The sequence below is a fragment of the Delphinus delphis genome, chromosome 10 (genome assembly GCF_949987515.2).
Source record: "Delphinus delphis chromosome 10, mDelDel1.2, whole genome shotgun sequence".
In the NCBI taxonomy this organism is placed as follows: domain Eukaryota; kingdom Metazoa; phylum Chordata; class Mammalia; order Artiodactyla; family Delphinidae; genus Delphinus; species Delphinus delphis.
The window spans coordinates 38,415,231-38,437,936 of record NC_082692.2 but is presented as its reverse complement, the minus strand read 5'-3'; the positions used below and the strand labels follow the sequence as shown (position 1 = coordinate 38,437,936).

The 22,706-nt window shown below is 39.9% G+C and overlaps 1 protein-coding gene across 2 annotated transcripts in view; it reads left to right on the top strand.

Annotated features, from left to right (window-relative positions):
* The window catches only part of MAPK14 (mitogen-activated protein kinase 14), a 72,821-nt gene extending 50,841 nt beyond the window's left edge, over nt 1-21,980 (top strand). Inside the window, exons 9-12 of one of the 2 annotated variants that reach the window (XM_060021926.1) lie at nt 10,930-11,009; nt 13,741-13,819; nt 18,642-18,815; nt 19,624-21,980. In XM_060021926.1, coding sequence (XP_059877909.1) covers nt 10,930-11,009; nt 13,741-13,819; nt 18,642-18,815; nt 19,624-19,691 — 401 coding nt within the window. In that variant the 3' untranslated portion in view covers nt 19,692-21,980. Of the gene's footprint in view, nt 1-7,006; nt 7,087-10,929; nt 11,010-13,740; nt 13,820-18,641; nt 18,816-19,623 lie in introns of both variants that reach the window. The other variant, XM_060021925.1, reaches the window with a different exon arrangement.
* The last annotated feature ends 726 nt before the right edge of the window (nt 21,981-22,706 follow it).

Sequence of the window (22,706 nt, the reverse complement as noted above, 5' to 3'; positions counted from 1 at the left end):
TCCTTCTTCTTTTTTAAATTATAGCCATCCTAGTGGGTATGAAGTGGTATCTTTTTGTGGTTTTGATTTGCATTTCGTAATGACTAATAATGTTGAGTATCTCCCTGTGTTTACAGGCCGTTTGTATGTCTTCTTTGTAGAAATATCTGTTTGAAACGTTTACCCATCTTTTAATTGGGTTGTCTTTTTGTTGTTGAGTTTTAGGAGTTCTTTATATATTTTGGATATTGAGCCTTCACCAGATATATGATTTGCAGATATTTTCTCCCATCTGTGGGCTGTCTATTCACTTTTTTGATAATGTCCTTTGATTTACATAAGTTTTAATTTTGATGAAGTTCCAATTTATCTATTTTTTTCTTTTGTTGTTCATGCTTTTAGTGTCATTTCTAAGAATGTATTACCAAATTCAAGATTATGAAGATTTACTGTATTTTCTACTAAGAGTTTTATGGGTGTACCTCTTATACTTAGGTCTGTGATCCATTTTGAGTTAATTTTTGTATATGATGTGAGGTAGGGGTCCAACTTTATACTTTTGCATGTGGAAATTCAGTTGTCCTAAGTACCATTTATTGAAGAGACTGTCCTCTCCCACAGAATGGGTTTGGTACTTCTGTCAAAGATCAGTTCTATTCCATTGGTCTGTATGTCTATCCTTATAGCAGTACCACACTGTTTTGATTACTCTAGCTTTATAGTAAGTTTTGAAATCAAGAAGTGTTAAGTCTTTCAACTTTGCTCTCATTTTCAAGATTTTTTTTTTTCTCTTTGGGCTCCCTTATAATTCCATATGAAATTGAGGATTGGCTTTTCCATTTCTGCAAAGAAGGCTGTTGCAGTTTTGCTCGTGACTGTGTTGTATTTTTAGATCACTTTTGGTAATATTGACATCTTAGCAATATTAAGTCTTCCTATTCATGAATATGAGATGTCATTCCACTTATTTAGGTCTCCTTTCATTTCTTTCAGCAATGTTTTATAATTTTCAGTGGACAGGTTTTTCACTTTCTTGGTTAAAGTTATTCTTAGGTATTTTCCTAGCATCTTTAGGATGCTATTTTAAATAGAATTACTTTCTGAATTTCCTTTTTGGTTTGTTCATTGTTGGTGTGTAGAAACACAACTGATTTTTGTTTGTTGATCTTGTAGCCTGCACCTTTGCATAGCTGAAAGCTGAGAGCTCTAGTAGCTTTCTTGTGGATTCTTTGGTATTTTCTATATGTAGGATCATGGCATCTGCAAATAGAGATAGTTTTACTTCTTCCTTTCCAATTTAGATGCTTTTATTTTTTTCTCGTTTCTAATTGCTCTGACTAGAACTTCCAGTATAGTGTTGAATAGCAGTGGTGAAAGTGGGCAGCTTTCTCTTGCTCTTATCTTCAGCCTTGAGTATAATTTAGCTCTGCATTTTTCATAAATACTCTTTATCATGGCAAGGAGTTCTCTTCTGAATAGTTTTATAGTTTCATAAAACTCATAGTTTTATGAGTGTATTTATCTGAATTTTAAATTTTATTAAATTTTCTTTAGATTACATTTAAATTTAATCACATGTGATTATTGGTATTGTATTGGACTATGCAGTTTTAGATCTTGACAAATCATCTTCCTATAATATCTTTTTCTCATTTTTTTTGCGATTAGTCTTCTTGAGAGAATCTTTTGTTACTAGTTGTTAGTAATCCCTGGAGTTCCCCTAAAGATATAAGATATACTAATTTTTGTCTTAAAGCTAATTATGTTTTTAGGTTAGAAATTATTCTCATTTGTGACTTTGCAAAACCCTCCCAACTAGCTCAAAAATAGTACTTTTTTTTTTTTTTTTTTTAAAGAATGGAGCCCTTCCTCATAAGTCTAGTTGACTGGGTATATATATATATATATCAAGTGGACACACCTGAGAGAACTGTCTATTAGAAAGAGAGTGGGGACACAGAATGTGTCTTCAGGTATGGTGCTAACTTATTTCAAAAACCATTGGTTCTGAAAAGAGTAAGCCAATTAGAAAATATTGCTACTAATGATTGACAGTCTGCAGCCTAAGGAAGAGAGACAATGAGTTTCCTAGCCCTGTTGCACGTCAAATACTGTTTTCTTCCAGACATCTCAGCCTTGGCTTACTATTGTTTTCCTTTGCTAGGTAATCAAATGAATTTTGTTCATGTGTAAAACTTTTCTTTCCTTCTTTCATTTTAATAGAAATGGTAACTAGACATTAACTAGACATTATCATTAACTTCGACATTAACTAGAAGATAATGAGGCTCCTGCCATCAGCTTGCTGCCCTACTTTATATGACTTTTATTAGTGTTTACTGGCTCCTTATTTCTTCTTTTGATTTTTTTCAAACATTTTATGAACTACTTCACACATACAAAAAGACAAGGAATAATAAATGAACACCTATGTTTATATGACCCAGATTATGAGATAAAACATTGCCAGTAGAGTTAAAACTTCTGGTATACCCCTTCCTGTCACATCTACCCCTTTCTTTCAGACATTGGTTTCAAACAGTCTCTCATTTTAAAAAAACAGTTGTACTTCAGACACTAAAAGCAAGTGTCCTAATAAATGTTGAAGAAGAAAACTATTTTATTAGGTTATTTGCCTTTTCTTCTCTAATTTAAGAATATATTTCCCCCTTTGAAAAGGCTAGAACTCTCAGGCTTGTCCACAAATCTAAAGTACCTTAAAAATTTTTCCTTGTATGACAGTGAAAATGCCTATTTTGATGACCAAGAAGAGAAGGAAGTAAGCTAAGTCCCATTCTAGTCCACCTGTCTGTCACCAGGGAATTTCCACAGGTCTTTATTCCAGCTTTGCCTCATATGGATTTTTTTTTTTTTGAAAACTGCAGCTCATAAGCAGCAGTAGTCACATGTAGGTTCTGCAAATGGTCCTCTTATTCATCTTCAACTCTCCAGCCTGCAGAGGTTTCCTAGGAGTTTCCTAGAACACTTAGAAGTGAATAGAATATCCCTCTTTTACTTTCCCTCTAAATACCCCATTACCCTTAAGTTTTTTTTCCTTGCCTTTTCATTCTGGCTACCTTTTACTTTTGTTACAGAGGACCTAGTCTAAAGAGTAACCTTAAGCCTAAGTTGTTTTAGGAAAAATCAGGAGATTTATGATTTAAATTTTGACATTGTGATTATTACAATTAAAACACATTTTTGATTAACAGTAAAAATATCTGCTATCTAGGGAAAAATGGGTTAAACCTGTTAAGAAGGATGGCTTGCTGTGGAAATAATTGTCATAATGTGGTAAATTTTGCTTTGCTCTGCTTATATAGCTACTTGAAGCTCCTTCTGGCCTTAACTGCCTGGACAAATTGTAGTGGCCTTACAGTAGCTGGTATTATTGGAAGACTGACCTGTATTTCAATGGATTTGCCAGCTCTTGGAGAACCTATGGTGATTTCCTATGAGGTTTGCATGCTTTGACTTCCTTCATGCAAGTGCTTTTAGCTACTAAGTAGATTTTTATTTTGCATTGTGTGTTTACTAATCTCCTAAGTATTGGCTGTCATGCTGTACCAGCTCTTTGTCCATACCCCTTACACACTCATTGCACTGTATTTGTATACTCTTTATGGTGTAAACACTTCAGATGGGGCGTTTGCATATGAAATGAAGCAACTTTTCTTGACTTCTTTTTTGTATATAGACTTTCCATTAGAGTGTGGTCATTCTAGATTTCTCAGGGCAAGACAGAGGGGTGGAGCTGAGTTGGAAAGCATATTACAGGAAGTCTTTTCAAGTTAGTATTTATTGAGCTACTCAATGGAGTGCTGGAGGTAAGATGGTACCTGTCCTCCAAACCAGAATGATCATACTCAGCAGAAAGTGAGCTATAGGAGTCACTTGAACAAATGTCTGCTCTCTGCTTATAAAACAAGGTGTAGTGATAAGAATACTATAATAGAGGTATAAATAAGTTACTGAGAAGAAGCAGAAATTAATTCAAACTCAGGATGTCCAGGAAGACTTCATGGCAGAGTTCTTGTTTGAGCAGGACTTTGAAGAGTAAATAGGGAAAGAAAAGGTTAGGTAGGAGGGGAGGATGGAGGGTATTCCTCTTTATGACTTGGAGAAATAAGAAGTTGGAAGCTTAAAAGTGCCTGGAATATTTGGTGTGAGTTGAAGCATTGAGTGCATTAAGGAATAATAATAGTTTGAGGGAGAGTCAGAAAAGAGTCTTGATGCCACATCAGGGAAGGCTGTGAATTTGAGGCTGAAGAATTGGGGCTTTATTCCTCAGGCCTGAGGTTGTTTCATACTGGCTGAGGCAGGAGAACGACATGGAGTCTCCCAAGTCATTGTTGTCATAACCACTGTGACCAGTGGAAGTGGCATACTTTTCAGGCATGTTGGGGTGAAGTTAAGACACTTGAGAAACTGCCCAGAGTCTTCCTCAGAGGGAGTATAAAACTTGATTCTGATTTTCATTAGTCAAAAGTCTTTTATATAAGAGTGTCAATCTCACTAGTATTATTTCTAGAGATCAGTTTTGATGCATTTTTTGTAAAACTACCTGTTTGAGAATTCAAGTAGTCCAGTTTTTTTTCTCATATGTGATATACTTTATCTTGTGCGATAGCTACCCTGTTAAATTTGTTCCTTAAGAATGTGAGGGAACTAAATTTTTGTAAACTGAAACATTTCAAATGAGCAAAGAGGATCCTATACTAAATTCTGTTGTAATACAGTTAATTTGATTATGTTAGAGCAAGATGGTATCTGTCCCCACTGCTTGCTCCGTCCCCGTTAATGTATGCTTTAAAATTGTTTTCTTAACAACACCTTGAATTAAGAAATCAGTATTGAAATTTTAGCCTCCAGAGCACATTGATTTTTGCCATTTGCAGAGGACAAAATTTTCTGCTATTCTTTTTTAAATTTTTAAATTTTTTTTTTTTTTTTTTTTTTGCGGTACGCGGGCCTCTCACTGCTGCGGCCCCTCCCACTGCGGAGCACAGGCTCCGGACGCGCAGGCCCAGCGGCCATGGCTCACGGGCCCAGCCGCTCCGCGGCACGTGGTATCTTCCCGGACCAGGGCACGAACCCGCGTCCCCTGCATTGGCAGGCGGACTCTCAACCACTGTGCCACCAGGGAAGCCCTAAATTTTTATTTTATATTGGAGTATAGTTGATTTACAGTGTTATTCTCTACTATTCTTAATTCAGAAGTAACTTCTGTGAGGGGACTTGCTTTTAATTTATTTTGTATAGAACATAAATTGTTTGAGTCTATGATGGGGTTCTGCAAACCTTTTCTTAAAGGGCCACATAGTAAATATTTTAGGCTTTGGGAACCATACGGTTTCTGTTGTAACCACTCAATTCTGCTGTGTAAGTTGAAAGCAGCCATAGACAATACATAAACAATGAGCATGGCTGTGTTCCAGTACAACTTTATTTTCAAAACAGACAGCAGATTGGGGTTTGCTGACTCCTGTCTAGAATTTTGTTGTGTTTAAGCCAATTCCATATCTGGAGAAAAAAAAAATGGGGCAGGATATTATTGCGTAACCAATTCCTGTAACTCAGGCAACTCTGGCTTGCAGAGGCCATTATTTTCAAGTTACACTGTACTGCCTTCATATGTATAATCAGAAACAGAAATAGTTTATTGCATTCTCTCTCCTCTCCATCCTGCCGTACCTCCTTAAATATTTTGAGTGCCCACCACGTAGCAGATGTTAGGCTAAGCACTGGGGATAAGTGGTGAACAGGCAGAGCAGCCCCTCTCCTCATAGATCAGTAGAGGTGACAGACAATAAGCAAACTAAGCAATTATAGATTGTGACGAGCACTGTGACGTTATCAAGCACTGTGCTGAGGTGGAGAATAACCGGGGGGGGCAGTGCTTCTTCCATAGAGTGTTGGGGGAAGCCTCTCTGAGGAGGTAAAGTTCAAGCCGACACCTGAAGTTGAGAAGGATCTAATCATGCAAAAAACCTGACAGGTTTTTTTTTGACAGGAATCAGAAGATAGTCATCCTCTCCTCCTTTTCCCTCTGAATGTCAATATAGACATGGATAAGCTATTCAAATTTTCATAGAGAATATTGAAAGCTATTTTATAAGATTTTTTTTCTCTCCTTTTAGCTTTTTAGGCAAGGCTAAAAGCAGTAAGAACAAATGGAAAGTTTCTGTCTTCTGGTCAATACGTGTACATACATAGTGAATATGCACAGAAGAGTTGGCTGCCACAATAAAGGTCTGGGCCTTGTGGCCTATTATTTAGAGCTCTGGGGATGCGTGAGGTTTGTTAATACATTTATAAAGTTGAAGCCTCATATGCTCTATGTTATGGCGCTCCAGAAGGCTGTGCAGATGCAGTGAGGTGGTGGGGCCCTCTGCTGGCTGACTATTGCTCACAAATGCTTCTCTGCTTACCATAGTCAGTGTGGACAGAGAGGTTTTCTGGAGGACATCTCAAGTGGTTAGGCCCCGGGAGGTTCCCAGGCCCCTGTCGTATTACAGGCTCCTTAGATCAAGCCTTAGGGGAATATTCACAGGTAGGCTTGTACGTCCCTAGCTCCTATGCTCTCTGCTTCTTTCTTCTCTGTGGCCTTCTGCTGACCGGTGCTCTTTGCTTGACTAGCTACTGGTGCTTTGGTGGAAGGTAAGGAGGTAGGTGTGGGCTGAGCATATGGACTGAGTGATGCTTTTGTGTTTTCACATGCTGTCTTTGGCATCTAAGTACCCAGCTATAGTCGCTTCACTTTACTGATAGGGGATGTTGACAGAAGCATAAAATGAATATAAGTTGGATATGTGTGTGGTCGCATTTTGAATCTTTGTACAGGAGGAGCATGTTCTACTTGAAGTGACCATCCTACAGAAGGCTTGACCTAGATGAATTCACCATTTTGGCTTGGTTTGGGGTTTTTAATTTTTGTTATTGGGGTATTTTGTTTGTTTTGTTTTGTTTGTTGTTTGTTTTTCATTTTTATTTTGTCCCAACATTTTCCTTTATAGTCCACCATTAGATATTGATCAGTTGAAGCTCATTTTAAGACTCGTTGGAACCCCAGGGGCTGAGCTTTTGAAGAAAATCTCCTCAGAGTCTGTGAGTTGTTGCTTTGATTGTAATAATCTGCCCTGTTGGGAGCCTCTGCCACTTCCCTTCTGTCAGTCTGTACTTTGACCCGGGTATGTTTGTAAGCACATATGCCCTTTGTGTGCTGACTTCCAAGATGAAGGGTGTGTGTGTGTGTGTGTGTGTGTGTGTGTCTGTCTGTGTGTACCTGCCTGCTCACATGCATGGGTGTGTTTTGTTTTCTCTCTATCTGGGTATGTAATCCTAGAGCATAGGAGCTTGTATTGGGCAGTAGTATGCCAGTAAATGAGATTTGAGATTCTAATTCATTCCAAGAGATTAATGGAAAACTTGTCTCCACTCTCCAGCCCTGACTTCATCTTTCTCAGTTTCACATATACTCAAGGGCTCCTTTCACTTTTGGGTTAGTGTTTATCCTCAGAGCATGAGCCTCACCATGTATTAGTCTAGCTTTATCACTAAAAGAATGAAATGTGCATTATCTGCACTCTCTTGCCCTTTTCCAGAAGTTACTTTCTTTTTATTATTTTAGAATAGACAATTCGCACATCTTGTGTAAGGTGTCTATCCCCCACAGGGGTCCCTCTCTACCCAGTCTCCAGACCGTCAGAGGTAACAGCCCCACTCCTGACACCTCAGATAACACAGGAGTAGGGTTGTAAATCCTTCTCCCACAGCCTGCCTTTGTAATTACAAGTTTGAGTAACCTGAGAAAAAGCTTTGGAGCTAATGCCTTCCTGCTTCTAAGCAGGCATTTAGAGAGAAGCCATGGGAATATGACTCTGGCTTACTTTGGCTCTCATTTCCTGCTGTTCGTCAGTTTCTTGGGCCAGACGCGTGAGAGAAATCATGAAAGCCCAGTCTTTCTCCCCTTTCCCTTCTGTCTGCTGCCAGGCAGTTGGATAAAAGGGAAAAAGAGCTGTGGAGCCAAGTTCCAGTTGTGCCTTTCTGGATTCTCCTCCCAGCGTTTCTGACTGAAGGGGTCCCTTTGCCCAATTGGAAAGACTGCTGGGTAGCCAGAGGCAGGCTTTTAATTTGTTTCATTTAAGATGAGGAAGCAAAAGCACAGAAAGACTGTGACTTGCCCAAGTCACGCACTGAGTCACTTGACAGAGCTGAGCATACATCCCAGATGTTCTGATAATGTGTTCTAAACTTTAATCTCATGATTGCACACTGTTTTGAAAGTCATTGTCAGAGTTATCAACCACAGTGTCAGCCTGAAGGAGTGTTTCCTTTTGCTTTATGAAATGCAGAAAGCTGGGTTGGAGTGAATCAAAGATATGGGATGATGTTTAGAGAGGATGGTGCTTTTTTGTCTTAAATGCATTTGCTTAGAAAGATTGGCTAATAGAGAGGACATGGGGCAAGGGAGTGGGGTTGGGGAGGAACTCCGTTTATTAATGAATAGTGCTCATGAGACTGAGATAGCAAATGCATTCCCTGTCTGGGGGTGGCCACTAGCAGCTCTTTCTCAAGTCTTCTCGCCCACCCTCAGCCATCTGCCCTATAGGTACGTGCTGTTAGTCACAAGAATTTCTAAAAGAAAAAGTGTGGGTAAAATGATCATGTTTACCTGTCATTAATCCATCTTTTTTTTTTTTAAGAAAGAAACAACACTAAGTGCCTGACCTAATAATGAAATGTCTTTATCTTATGTGATATAGGGCACATCATACATTTCAACAGCTCTAGTATAGAGTTCGGCATAATAAAATTGAGTATCAGAATACAGAACTTAAGTAATATTGTATTGAGTATAGAAATAAGAAAATGGTGTTTTTTTCTCCTGCATAGTTACAACTAGTGCATAAAAGTAATTTAAACATTGAAAAGGGTAGACAAGATTAATTTGATGTTAGTGATACTGCTCAAGTACTAGTTTATCTTAGAAGCACATGATTTGTGGAACACATGATGCATAAATAACAAAGCCAGGTGAATAAAATGGTTTAAAGCTTTTCAAAGTGAAAAGAAAAATTCATTAGTGGAGGAATGTAGTAAACAGAGAAAGCCAATGGCTATTTTCGTTACTCCTGAAAAGTAGTGAAGAAGTGATGCCATTATTTATTGATTGATGGAATTCAGTCAATAAATAATAGGACATTCTGAGTAAGAGAGTGCAGTGATAGATGGGCTGACTGAGAACGAGTTAGCATGTGCCATGAGAAAGGGGATAAATGGGTCACGATGGATGTAAGGAGAGGGAATTTTTTTTGTTGGTGACCCACTACCTGTAGTAATCAGTGAAAGGACAAAAAAAAAATCATATTAAGAAAGCAAAAGCCCTTTCACTGACTCACTCTCACATTTTTCTCTGGAAATATTTTCTTCCTAACCTCCCGACAAAAAGGGGATACAATAACCTATTTGACTAAAGGAGACAAAAAAAAAACAAAAAACAGAAAATGTGCAGGCCAAGTTATTGTTCATAAGAAAGAAGAGAAAGGTGACAGGATTTTAACATTTAAAACCCAGCTGGTATTCCTATTGCTGGTTTACTTATTGACCCCCTTTTGTTCTTTCTCTTGGCATGCAAAGTAGTTTGTTATGTAATTTATTTAGAGGTAAATCTAAACTTTATTGAGAATGTTAAAAGAACTTCATACCACCTTTTGAATTTGCTGGCTTCTGTCTTTGGGCCAGGGAGCATGAACGGCAGGGTGGAGCTCATGGCCCCAGCTCTTTCCTAATAGCCAGCCTTGAACATGTGTTTGTAGTAATCTGACCACTAGGGAATCTGAGTTCAGAGGATGAGCTAAAGTGGAAAAATCATTGAGGGAAGCCACAAAGAAGTGAAATTACTTGATTCAGGTGCTTATTGAAAATTATGCTACAACAGAAGGAGAGAATTAATAGATAACAGCAAAGGGAATATGAAAAGGCTTTTATTGAATTGTGTTGAGGATTTTAAAAACCCCATCACTCTACTTTAATAAGCAACACATGATAAACTAACAATTCTTGTAGTGTTTGTGTTAAAATTGATGGGACAGCTAAATGAGAGAAGTTTAGAGTACAACTTACCTACGTGCGCATATGTTTGGAAGGCCTCATAGTTCTGCCTTTGTCAGATACTTGCAGAGTGTTTTGCCAACTTCCTCCAGGATGTTTTTAAGCAAAAGTCAGTCTGTTCACCTGTTAAAGAGACTTGTGGGAGAAATCATTGTGGCATGCTGTAATACTGTCAGCAGCTTGTGACTTCTGTTTTGTCTCTGCCATTAGCTTCTAACTTTCCCCCCCATCTCCCTGTCACTTCCCATTGTGTGTTTGTGGCATGTATTTTAAATGTATCACTAACTACTGTCTTTGAAACTTGGCACTGCTTATCAACCCACATACCACCTTGGTCTTACCTTAGGAGGGGTGGTATTTTGGAGAATCACCTGAACCTGTGCCACAAAAATTTAACCTCTACCTTAAATGGATATATTGGACATTTTATTATATCCAAAGTTGAGTCAAACTTTTCTGAATCCTCTCCATTTACCCCACAAGCAAACACGTTTTGGCCGTCAGTACTTGAAAACAGTTCTCTGGCTGGCATCCTGGATCCAAGGGGCAGTCTCTTTCCAGGGAGCCTAAATATTTAATGTTAAAGATGATGCTAAAACCAAAAGAAAGTTTTTCTTCTCCACATGGCCGGTCACGGCCACATGCCTACTAACTCTCATGCCATTCACAGAAGCATGATTTCACGTGCAGCCTTGGGCTCTGGCCTGGGGTGGGTGGGATGGGTGGAAGTAGGCTATTTGTTTGTTTGGGGGTGGCTTTTTGGCCTTTTTTAAAACTTGAGTTGAAAGTTATTTCTCGCATTGTATGCTTAACAATGCCCTTGACTAGGCATCTAAGATATTAACCAGCTTCAGCAGATTATGCGTCTGACGGGGACTCCCCCTGCTTATCTCATTAACAGGATGCCAAGCCATGAGGTGAGAACAAATAGACTGTGCAGGGATATCTAATTCAGAGGGCCACATTCTCATTTTATTGCCACTGTATAACCAACACAGTTTTCAATGTCACTGAATGCTTGCATGTGCCTTGAGGGCTACTAAGGCAAAGACTGCCTATGTGCTATTACAGAATGTTGACATTTGGGATAAAACGTTACCCAATCCTGTGAACTGAGAATATAATTTACAGGCTTGTACTTAGAAAATGATGTTACTTTTATATTTGAGTTTTATGAATTGAGTGCTCAAGAGGAAGTTCGTGTTTTCCTAGGATTCTATGCCTACAGTCAGGGTATGCTACCATCTAATGATTTTCATTAGATGTATTAGGTGTATTAACTGAAGGCCATTAACATCCTTTCCTATTCATCCATTTTTTTAATGACCAAAAGAAGAGTCTTCATTTAAAAAGAAAAAACAAACCTAAAAAATGTCTAATGCTAGTAAGGACTATATCTAAAAGAAGATATGCAAATAATATAAAATAAATTTGAACACTTAGATAGGGTTAGGTGCCTTTTTTACCAATGCTACTTAATCTAACTCTGGTTTTATCATCAGAGATGATTGGGGCACTTCTTTCTAAGGTGCCCTTAATCTTTTTGGGAATCAGATTGGCAACACAGCTTTATTCAGGTAGTCTTTTTATTTAGCTTATTATAGGGAAGATTGTTCTCTGCATGAGACAGGTCTCTTAACTCTGTTTGCCCTTCATTCTTTTATCTACATGCTCAAGTAGGAAGGGATAACAGGCATGTCGATAATTCAATTCCTAGAGCTTTCTTTTCAAATCAGAAAGATTCTCAGCTGCTTTTCAAAAAGTGGGCCTCTCCTGCTTGCTCTGCATACAATGACTAAGAATGTGAAGTTCTTAAGAGGTACAAACTACCATGTATAAAATAAATAAGCTACAAGGATAGGTTATACAGCACAGGAAATATAGCCAATATTTTATAAATAACTCTAAATGGAATATAATGTATAAAAATTTGAATCACTGTTATATACCTGAAAATAACATAATATTGTATTATATGTATTAATATTATAGATATAATTTATATATATATATATATATATATATAAATTTTAAAAAGGTGAAGTTGCCCTAGCAGCTAGAACTTTTTCTCACCTTGTATGTGTGTGTATATACGTACATACGTAACTATAATGCATACCTTTAAAGAAGTTTTACCTCAGCTACTCAGATGGACTGATAGTGGGATTTATTCTTTGAAACAGGGAAGGTCATAAACTTACTTTAGTACCTAATATCTGAAGCACACATTTATGAGTTACATTTGTGTTTATATGATTATTCTCAAGACCAGTGTTTGGCTTTGCCTTGATTAGAGCTGTCCGTCCTTGAAAGTATTTATTAGCACCTTAAGTTCCTTAGAATGAAGTCCAGAAATTGTCAGGCTTTCCTTTCTAAAGGCAACAGTGATAGCAGCTGATGTTTAATTTGAGCTCTCCCTCTGAACCAAGTACCACGCTAAGGAGGTACTGCTTTGTTATCGCTAGTCCTCACTCCAGCCCTGTGAGGTAGGCACTGTTATTAACCCTGTTTTATAGATGAAGAACTGAAGACTTAAAAGAGAATAAGTAATTTACCCAAAGTGGTAAAGTCAAGATTCAAACTCAGGCCTGTCCCACCCCAAGGATCAAACTTATAAAACCTATATTGATATATAAATTTTTGTGTGTCAAAATTTTAGTTGGAAGCTCTCATGAGTTTTATCTTGCTTGAGTATCACAATAACCATGTGGTATAGGCAAGCCAAATACTAATATCTAATAGTAATACTAATATTTTACAGATGAGGTTATTGATATGCTAGTTAAGACTTGCCCAAGAAGATGTATCTTATAGGTGGTAGGGGAAGGATTTCTGCCTAGGCTGTGTAACTTATCCACTATTCTTTATTACTCTTATTAAATTGGTTTAGTATTTTTAAAATGTGTTTGAACCTTTTAGAATAATATATATAACGCTTATGGTTACTTTCTTGTCGCCATGAATATTTTGTTAGCAAGGTTAATACTGATATCCTTTTCATATACTAAGAGTACCTGCTGAGATCAGCACCATCAAAAGACAGTTGATCCTAGACTTTCCTTGGGAATACCAATCCCTATGCCAACTGCAGCTTTTTTAGGAAGACTGTCTTAGAAAGGTCTACTTCTTAGATATCTTTTTTTTTTTTTGTGGTACGCGGGCCTCTCACTGCTGTGGCCTCTCCCGTTACGGAGCACAGGCTCCGGACGTGCAGGCTCAGCGGCCATGGCTCACGGGCCCAGCCGCTCCGCGGCATGTGGGATCTTCCCAGACCGGGTCACGAACCAGCGTCCCCTGCATCGGCAGGCGGACTCTCAACCACTGCGCCACCAGGGAAGCCCTTAGATATCTTTTTAAACTTCTGATCCTGTGACCAGAATGCTAATGAAAGGGAACTTAATTGGTTCGCATTTTTGTTCACTTGAAATTTAACTGTGAGTGATAGCAGGAGTAAATAAAGGTGCTGATCGTAAATAAGGAGGTTAGGTTGGCAGTAAGAGAGAAGTATTTAAAGAATGTCAGTGATATTCATAAACATTGAAGCTAGCAGACCCTGTCAGTTAACACTCGTTCTTTGACAGGACCCAGACTCTTTGAGAGCAGCAACAATACTGAACAAAGCCATTTTGAAAACCCTCTGTTTTACAGGCAAGAAACTACATTCAGTCTTTGACCCAGATGCCAAAGATGAACTTTGCAAATGTATTTATTGGTGCCAATCCCTTGGGTAAGTTGACCGTATCCTCATCTAATGGATTCAATATCAATATATTCAATATTGGTTATGACATAAGTTAGGTATTTGAAGAAGAGTTTTTCCTTTTGACTAAATACCATTAATTAAATCTTGGAAGGAGGTAAATAATGCCATTTATTATCCGTGTTTGTATTATCAGGTTTTTTTTTTCAGTCTCATGACATGCTTATATATTTATATGATCACAGAATTTGAATGGGGAAATAGGCTGGGACAGTGAGGAAAGGAGAGGAAGTAATGGGAACGCTAGGAGAACAGATTGAGGGATACAGGAAGAAAGAGGAACAGAGAAAAGCCTGTGAGTCGTTCACCACTGCTGTTGGGTTTTTTTTTTTTAAATAGATTTATTTATGTATTTATTTATTTAATTTATTTTGGCTGCGTTGGGTCTTCGTTGCTGTACGCGGGCTTTCTCTAGTTGCAGCGAGCGGGGGCTGCTCTTCGTTGCAGAGTGCAGGCTTCTCATTGCGATGGCCTCTCCTATTGTGGAGCATGAGCTCTAGGCCCGCAGGCTTCAGTAATTGTGGCACGTGGGCTCAGTAGTTGTGGCGCATGGGCTTAGTTGCTCCACGGCATGTGGGATCTTCCCGGACCAGGGCTCGAACCCATGTCCCCTGCATTGGCAGGCGGATTCTTAACCACTGCACCACCAGGGAAGCCCACTGCTGTTGTTCTGCGGTGTCCCTCACTGAGGGAGAAAACAACCAAAGCACAGATGGTGGTTAGTAGACCCACCCAGGCGCTCCCTGCAGTGTGCCCTGCTCTACCTACAGGTCCCATCATCCTCAGGTACTTTTCCCTCCCCCCTTCTTCTTTTGCCCTTAGAGACTTAACCATTCTCTCTTTGCGAAGCTAATTTGCCACCCCAGACTTTAAGGAATGGCTCCATATTCCTTCCTGCCACCATCACTTCCAGGATCTTTGGCAAAGGGACGTAACAGTGGCAGCTGCAGGATGTGTACTGCCTTGGCTAAAAAAAAAGAGTTGCTTTGTTCCTTAAAACCGGGGGCTGATGTGTACTTTTTTTGGTCCCCAAAAGTGTTACTGCCTGAGGCTCTAATTCCCTGACTCTAGGAGAAGACGGAGGACAGTGCTATTTAATGACAGACACAGAAAAATCAGACCAGGACTTCTCTATGACAGGAGGGGAGCAATGCTGTGATAATAGTACAATCAACCTTCTTACTTTTCTGAAGATTGTATCTTAGTAGTATGTTTTTTGGTTGTTGTTGTTTTTAAATTTTATTTATTTATTTTTGGCTGTGTTGGGTCTTCGTTGCTGCGTGCTTGCTTTCTCTAGTTGTGGCGAGCGGGGGCTACTCTTTGTTGTGGTGCATGGGCTTCTCATTGTGGTGGCTTCTCTTGTTGCAGAGCACGGGCTCTAGGCGCGCAGGCTTCAGTAGTTGCGGCGCACGGGCTCAGTAGTAGCAGCTCGCGGGCTCTAGAACACAGGCTCAGTAGTTGTGGCGCATAGGCTTAGTTGCTCCGCGGCATGTGGGATCTTCCCGGGCCAGGGCTTGAACCCATGTCCCCTGCATTGGCAGGTGGATTCTTCTTAACCACTGCGCCACCAGGGAAGTCCCTTAGTAGTATGTTTTTAAATCTCAGTTTTGGTCATCCCTCTGCTTAAGGGTCTCAGCAACTGGGCTTCAGGTTTAGTTTTATCCTTCTGAGAGCTGACACCCATAACAGCCTCTTTAGAAGTTGGAGTGGCTTTACTTTTTTAAGTACTTCATCCACGGTGATTGTTTGAGAGCAGTTTAGTGTTACTGTGATAATTCTTACAATAGCAGAGATGCTCGCACTCTTTCAAGTGTTAGGCAGCTATAGATGAGTCCATGTCGGCCTTTGAGACGGAGAGTATGTCAGATCTCAGCTGGATCACTCTCACATCGAAGAAAAAATCCACAAACTCATCAGGGGTATACAGAACTCTGCCGGGGTTGGCTTGGGTTTGCATCTGCCCTGGCATGCTGTGGTTGGCTTTGTATGATTTGTTTATACTGTGTTATCTAGTTCAAGGGTCTGTGAGAAGCTCTGTTTGAGTCATAAGTACTGTAGGATGTTGGGAAATTATGTTGTATGCTGGTCACTTCCCTGTCTGTCATTCTGTTATGAGTTTTTTCATCATATCAGCTCACATTTTGACATGGCAATGCTTACTGTTTGACTACCTGATGGCTGACTCAAAGAGATTTGTTAATTCATTTTTCCGAGGAAGGGGGAATATGTGTGTGTCCCAGCAGCTTATTTGGGTCACATCTATCCTGATAGGTGTCCCCCTTCTCTGGAATCATGACATTTAAGCATTCAAAAGAACTGGATACCACTTAGTACTGCAGGCTGCTAGTGAGTTGAAGGAGGCTTTGAGCCATCTGCTGCTCAGCACTGCAGTTCTCAAAATTTAAACAGACCTATCAGTCCACTGCCCAGTGATGTCATACAGAGTCTCTTCTTGCAGGCAGAACATGGTGTTACTGACCAGGAACTTGTGCCCAGCATGTTAACCAAGAAGGAATATACTAACAGTGTAAATATTGACAGCTCTATTTTGTCCATTACTGACTTCAGGTTTCACCATTAGCCTCAAAACATGAAGTAAAACTTAAATTGCCCTTTGATGGAGTGTGTGTATTTGTGTCTGTCAAGATCTTAGAGGAATCTTTTTCTTAACCTTGATCTTACTTTTTATCAAGGTATTGGTTATAAGGACATGGTTCTTTTTACCCTGGGGATGGCAAAGACTCATCATATGACCCAAACAACACCTGATAAGATTATTCTTTCTAAGTAGAGAAGAAGAATATATATCTAGGCAATTTTCCCAATGCTTTAAAGTGTAAACTTACGAACTTGACACATAAATATTCACTTTGTGCCTGTAGTCCTCTGAAACCCACATTTCTCCTTTGGATTACTCTGGAATTGAGGCTGCAGGACAGGGGTCTTTTACATCCTCCAGTGTATGCAGCATGGATCTCTTCAGGAAACAGTCCGCCCCTTCACTACCCATCCCTGCCCCCTTCCACGTTTAAGGAGACATTGATAATTTGCAAAGCCTCAAATGCCTTTGTTACACCAAAGTGATAACTGTCAAAATGTCACTGTTTGTCCTCCCAAGTGCCACCGTTCTGAAACTCAACACACCCTCATTTGTAAGAATTAGAAAACAAACAAACAAACAAAAAAACCCACTGTTTTGTGACCCCCTAATGAATTAGTTGCTGGGAAGGAAAAATCAATGGATGCTGAAAGCTGTAAGTGAAAGAAACTGATATTTACCTGGTGTGTCCCACTGGGTACTTTCTTGGGGCAGAAAAGAAACATTTTAACCCAGTGATCAAATTTTAGCATCATTATTAATGGGACAAATGGCTTTAATGTACCATTAAGTACATAGCATCACCTATGAAATATTCTTTCCAAAAATATTTATAACCCAATTCTTACCAAATTTCCAGATCTAACAGGGTTCAGGAAATACAGGGAATAGAGGAAAACAAGGGTGTAAGTACATGATAGCACAAGACAACTGGGGGTGGGTATTTTCAGGTCAAAGTTAGGAAAAAATAGGGGTTACAAGTGGGGGGATTATTTCGAGACTAAGGAAACTCAATCTAATGCATTGCATGGCCCTTAATTGGATCCTGGTTTGAACAAACTAGGTATAAAAAACAACTTTAGGGTAATTGAAATTTTAACATGTACTGGATTTTAGATGATATTTGGGAATTATATATTTGTCATTTGTTATAACAGTTTTATGATTGTGTAGGAAGCTATCTGTATGCTGAAATATTTAGAGGTAAAGTTTCATGTCTCTAATTTTATTTTAAAATGGTTTGGCAAAAAATATATGTATATATAGATAAAGAAATACAGAAGGTTAATTGTTGGTGGTGGGCATATGACTGTTCACTGTCCTATTATTTTGTATACTGAAATTGCTCATAATGATTTTATCCAAATACCACGTCTCATCCACACACCCATAAAAAATCCTCAATTTGTTCATTAGATCCATTAGATGAATATTCACTTTCCTTATGTAAATAAACAGAAGGGACAAAACAGTAAGAAACCGGCCCTACTTACCTCTTGTAGATTACTTTAGTTATGGACTTTCATTCTGACATTTTGACCATAGTGGTAGCAGTTTGACACTGACATTCCACAGAAGCTTGTTCAAACACAATCTGTTACTTTTTAAAATTCTTCTTTACTAATATATTCTCTAGTTTTTGGGGGGGGGGTATTTATTTATTTATTTATTTATTTTTGGCTGCACTGGGTCTTCATTGCCACACGTGGGCTTTCTCTAGTTGCAGCGTGCAGGCTTCTCATTGCAGTGGCTTCTCTTGTTGCGGAGAACGGGTTCTAGGCGCGCGGGCTTCAGTGGTTGTGGCTCGAGGGCTCTAGAGCACAGGCTCAGTTGTTTTGGTGCATGGGCTTAGTTGCTCCGTGGCATGTGGGATCTTCCTGGACCAGGGCTCGAACCCATGTCCCCTGCAGTGGCAGGTGGATTCTTAACCACTGCGCCACCATGGAAGTCCCAGTAATATATTCTTAAAAAATACAAAATCCACCCACACATCCATACACGCATGCAAGCATGCACACACATGTGTGTGTTTAAAGGAGGAAAGGAGTAATATATCCTAGATCAGACACTTTGGAGAATTCTTTGTTTGGGTATGAAGGGTCAAAACTGTGTGTTTGCTTAATAAGGCATAAATTTTTGGTAACGTGTTAAAAACTCTTCTTTTTTCCTTCCAATCTGTGGTACTGATAGCTGTCGACTTGCTGGAGAAGATGCTTGTATTGGACTCAGATAAGAGAATTACAGCCGCGCAAGCCCTTGCACATGCCTACTTTGCCCAGTACCATGATCCTGACGATGAACCAGTGGCTGATCCTTACGATCAGTCTTTCGAAAGCAGGGACCTCCTTATAGATGAATGGAAAAGTAAGTCATAGCAGGATGAACATCTAGCTTGAGAACTTAGATTTAAAAATCTTTTCCTAGGTGAACCACTATCCAAAAGCTGTGTGGGGGTGGTGGTGGAATTTTTTCTGGTTATATCCAACTCGTTAAAACTTGTAATGAGGGTCTCTAATGCAGAATGAGTATGTTCCTCTGATGGAAACTGTCTGTTGTAGATGACGACACTCTGGACCTTTGAGATGCTTCTGTCTGGTCTGATTTTGTGCACAGCCCCTCACGTCTGCATAGAGCTTTGAGGTTCTCAGAATTTCTGCATTTATACCATCTCTCTGAGCTAAGTAGGGAATAGGGAATTTTTACAAGTGATAGAATTGGGGCAAAGAGAGTTTATATCATATCTCTTACCTTAGACATAGTTAGGGATGCAGCCAGAAATGGAACCCAGGTCTCCCATGCCCAATCTCATATTCTTTCCATAAAACACAAATTCAGAACTCGAGTTAAATCCCAAAAGCCAGGATTATCTGTTGCTGTAGCGTGTGGGATTGCTTTGCTACTCTTGAGCATCTTCTCCAGAGCTTTAAGGAGGAGGCACTAGATGATGAAAGAAACAAGAAAAGTGGTTCTTTTATATGTATCCTTGAACTTCTGTGTAATCACACGTTCCATTAGGATATTACACACAAGCAATGAGGCAATTATTTGAAGTAGCCCATCGAACCAGCGGCCTGAACAGGGAGGAAGGATCTTGAGCTTAGAAGTTAGGGTGCTTGCCAGCAAAGTGCATAGTCTAAACTCTCACGTCGTACTTTTCCTTCCCAATTTCTAGGCCTGACCTACGATGAAGTCATCAGCTTTGTGCCACCACCCCTTGACCAAGAAGAGATGGAGTCTTGAGTATCTGGTTTCTGTTCCGTTGATCCCACTTCACTGTGAGGGGAAGGCCTTTTCATGGGAACTCTCCAAATATCATTCAAGTGCCTCTTGTTGCAAAGATTTCCTCCATGGTGGAAGGGGTGTGTGTGTGTGTTATGTGTGTCTGACTTTGTGGAGGGTAAGAGATTATGAGCAAACTATCACAGTGACTTTACGTGGAGTGACAGATGCTCTGTGGCAGCCTCTGCTTGCTCTTGTTCGTGAGAGTCAGCTAGGCGGGCAAGAGCTGCCATCTTGTAGGGTTTGTTAAATGCAAAGTGAAAAATATTAAACATCCCAGACCCCAGTCATGCTTTTGCCATTTTGGCCTCTCCTGTGGCCCCACCTTGACGGTGGAGGTTAGACTTGACCACATCCCACAGTGGCATAGAGAGAAGGCTCACACCTTCTGGTTGCTTCACACCTGGAGCTGTCCCTCAGCGATGCATCAGCCAAAAAGGACCAACTGGCTTCTGTGCACTAGTCTGTGATGAACTTGCTTAGTGTGATTCTCAGAACTCAACAGCTGTACCTGAAACTATAAATATGTCTGTGCCTTAAAAGGAGAGAAGAAAGTGTAGTTGGTTAGGAGAGTGCAGCGGATGAAGTTCTGAGCCAGGCAAGTAGTCAGGTTGTTGGACGGCCACTTGTGAACCCGAAGTGGCCAGGGAGCCTTCAGAGGCACCATGTGTGAGCATGCGTATATGTGCTTCTCTCTTTTCCTCCCTCACGCCCACACCCCCACCCAGGTGTCGTTGCCATTTCTCTGCATACCCACCACCTTCAGTGCAGAGGTTTCTTAAGTACTGGCCCCAGTAGTCAGAAGCTGGTTCTTGCTCTCAGTGTACTTCCTGCGTGCTCTTTATTCCTAGCAGAGTGATGATGTGTTTTGCACGTCTTGCTATTTGAGCATGCACGGTTGCTCGTCCTGTTCTCTTCCGGAGGCCCTGGTGCCAGGCAAGTTTGCCAGCGAAGACCTTGTGGGTAGTTCAGAATCCACGTCACCTCAGCTGATGCTATGGGCAAGTGATGTCATCCTCTCTTCAGCCCCCAGTGCTATTTTGTGTTGAACACAAGTGATACTCCAGGTGCTTTTGATGTGAAAACTATGAAGAAATGGAACAGATGGATGTATAGCATTTCCATTCTTGCCATCTGGTTTTCAACAGACTATTTTGGGGGAGCTGTCAACCAGGAAAGATCAGGACTTGTCCCAGGAATATCTCAGACTTTGGAGAACAAGTCATTCTCTTCACTCCCAATAACCAATGCTAAGAAATGCTGAAAATCAAAGTGAAAAATAAAAGCTCATGAGGCCAGAAACTCCTTTTGCTATCTTTGTCTAAATATGGTTATTTTTTTTAAAAAAGTAACGAGGTGTCTTTTCCACCCTTTGGAAAAGGGGCTTCTCGGCAGCTTAACATTGACTTCTTGGTCTTGGTTCGTGGAGAAATAAATTTTGTTTCAGAATTTTCTATATTGCAGGAATCCATTGAGAATATGATTCCTTTTGATGGGGAGAAAGGGCAAATTATTTTAATATTTTGTATTTTCAACTTTATAAAGATGAAATATCCTCAGGGGTGGAGAAGAGTTGTTTTCATAATTTTCTGAATTTCAGGCATCTTGTGCTACATAAGGGCCCATACATTTAAACCTTTTGTGAAAGAAGAAAGCGTAGAGCCACTTCCGCTGTTGGCTGTGTGACAGAATCTTGTATTGGGGCCAAGGTGTTTCCATTTCTCTGTCACAGTGCAGTGACACCTGCACTCCAGAGGGACAGGGTAGGACCCCCACGTGAACTGGAGCGAGAAGGAAGGAGGCAGCTGATGGTGATCACACCTCACCCGGGATTCGCCCCCTCTTTAAAGGAAAATGAACGCAGAGGCCTCATCTCCTTTATATGCAGTTCAAATCCTCGTGATCCACAGCAGGATGAATTTTATCAGCCATGTTTTGTTGTAAATGCTAGTGTGACTTCCTACAGAAATACTGCTCTGAATATTTTTTTCATAAAGGTCTTTGCACATGAGACCATATACGTGTTAAGAGGCTGAACGCGCCAGGAGCCTGGACTCAGCTGGAGCCTGTGGAAGAGCTCCTTGGTCTCTGAGCATAATGCTCCCATCTCCTGACTTCTCTGAACAGAAAACGAAAGAGAGAATGAGGGAAAATTCTATTTTATTTGTACTCATGAACTTGGCTGTATTCATTTATGCCATATAGGATGTCATACAATACCACTGGTTAAAATAAAGCCTATTTTTCAAATTTAGTGAGTTTCTCAAATTTATTATATTTTTTCTCTTGATTTTATTTAATACACAATATAGCATTCTATCAATTGTCTTGCAACTGTGGCCTGGCATATGTTTCTGACAGACCTTAATATTACTCCTAAAATGTAGAAAACATTTATAGAGCTCCTTGCTTGTACATTTTATGGTTAAGCAGGTCAGAGTCTTTGATGTGGATGGCCAAAGCAAAGAGCAAATAAACAAGGTATAACACTACAGGCTACACTTGGGTGTCAGAGTGGCCTAGGACAGGGGTCAGCATACTATGGCCCGGGGACCAAATCCAGTCTCCCACCTGTTTGTGTAGCCCACTAAAAGGGGTTTTTAGCTTTTTAAATGCTTGAAGTCAAAAGAAGAACAGTATTTTTGTAGCATGTGAAAAATAATGTAAAACTCAAATTTCAGTGCCCATAAATAAATGTTGAATCAGAACACAACCACACGTTGTTTATGTATCGTCTGTGACTGCTTTTGTGCTACAACAGAGTTGAATAGTTACGACAGAGACCATATGGCCTACAGTCTGAACTATTTACTCTCTGACCCTTTACAGAAAAAGTTTGCCGACCCCTGGCCTAGGATTTCAGATTCCTCATCTGAAACATGAAGTTTGTTTAAATATGCTTGAGTTCTTTTCAGCTTTGACATTCCAAGACTATCTGTAGAAAGTTATGCTTTTATTTTAAAATTGTAGGCAGAA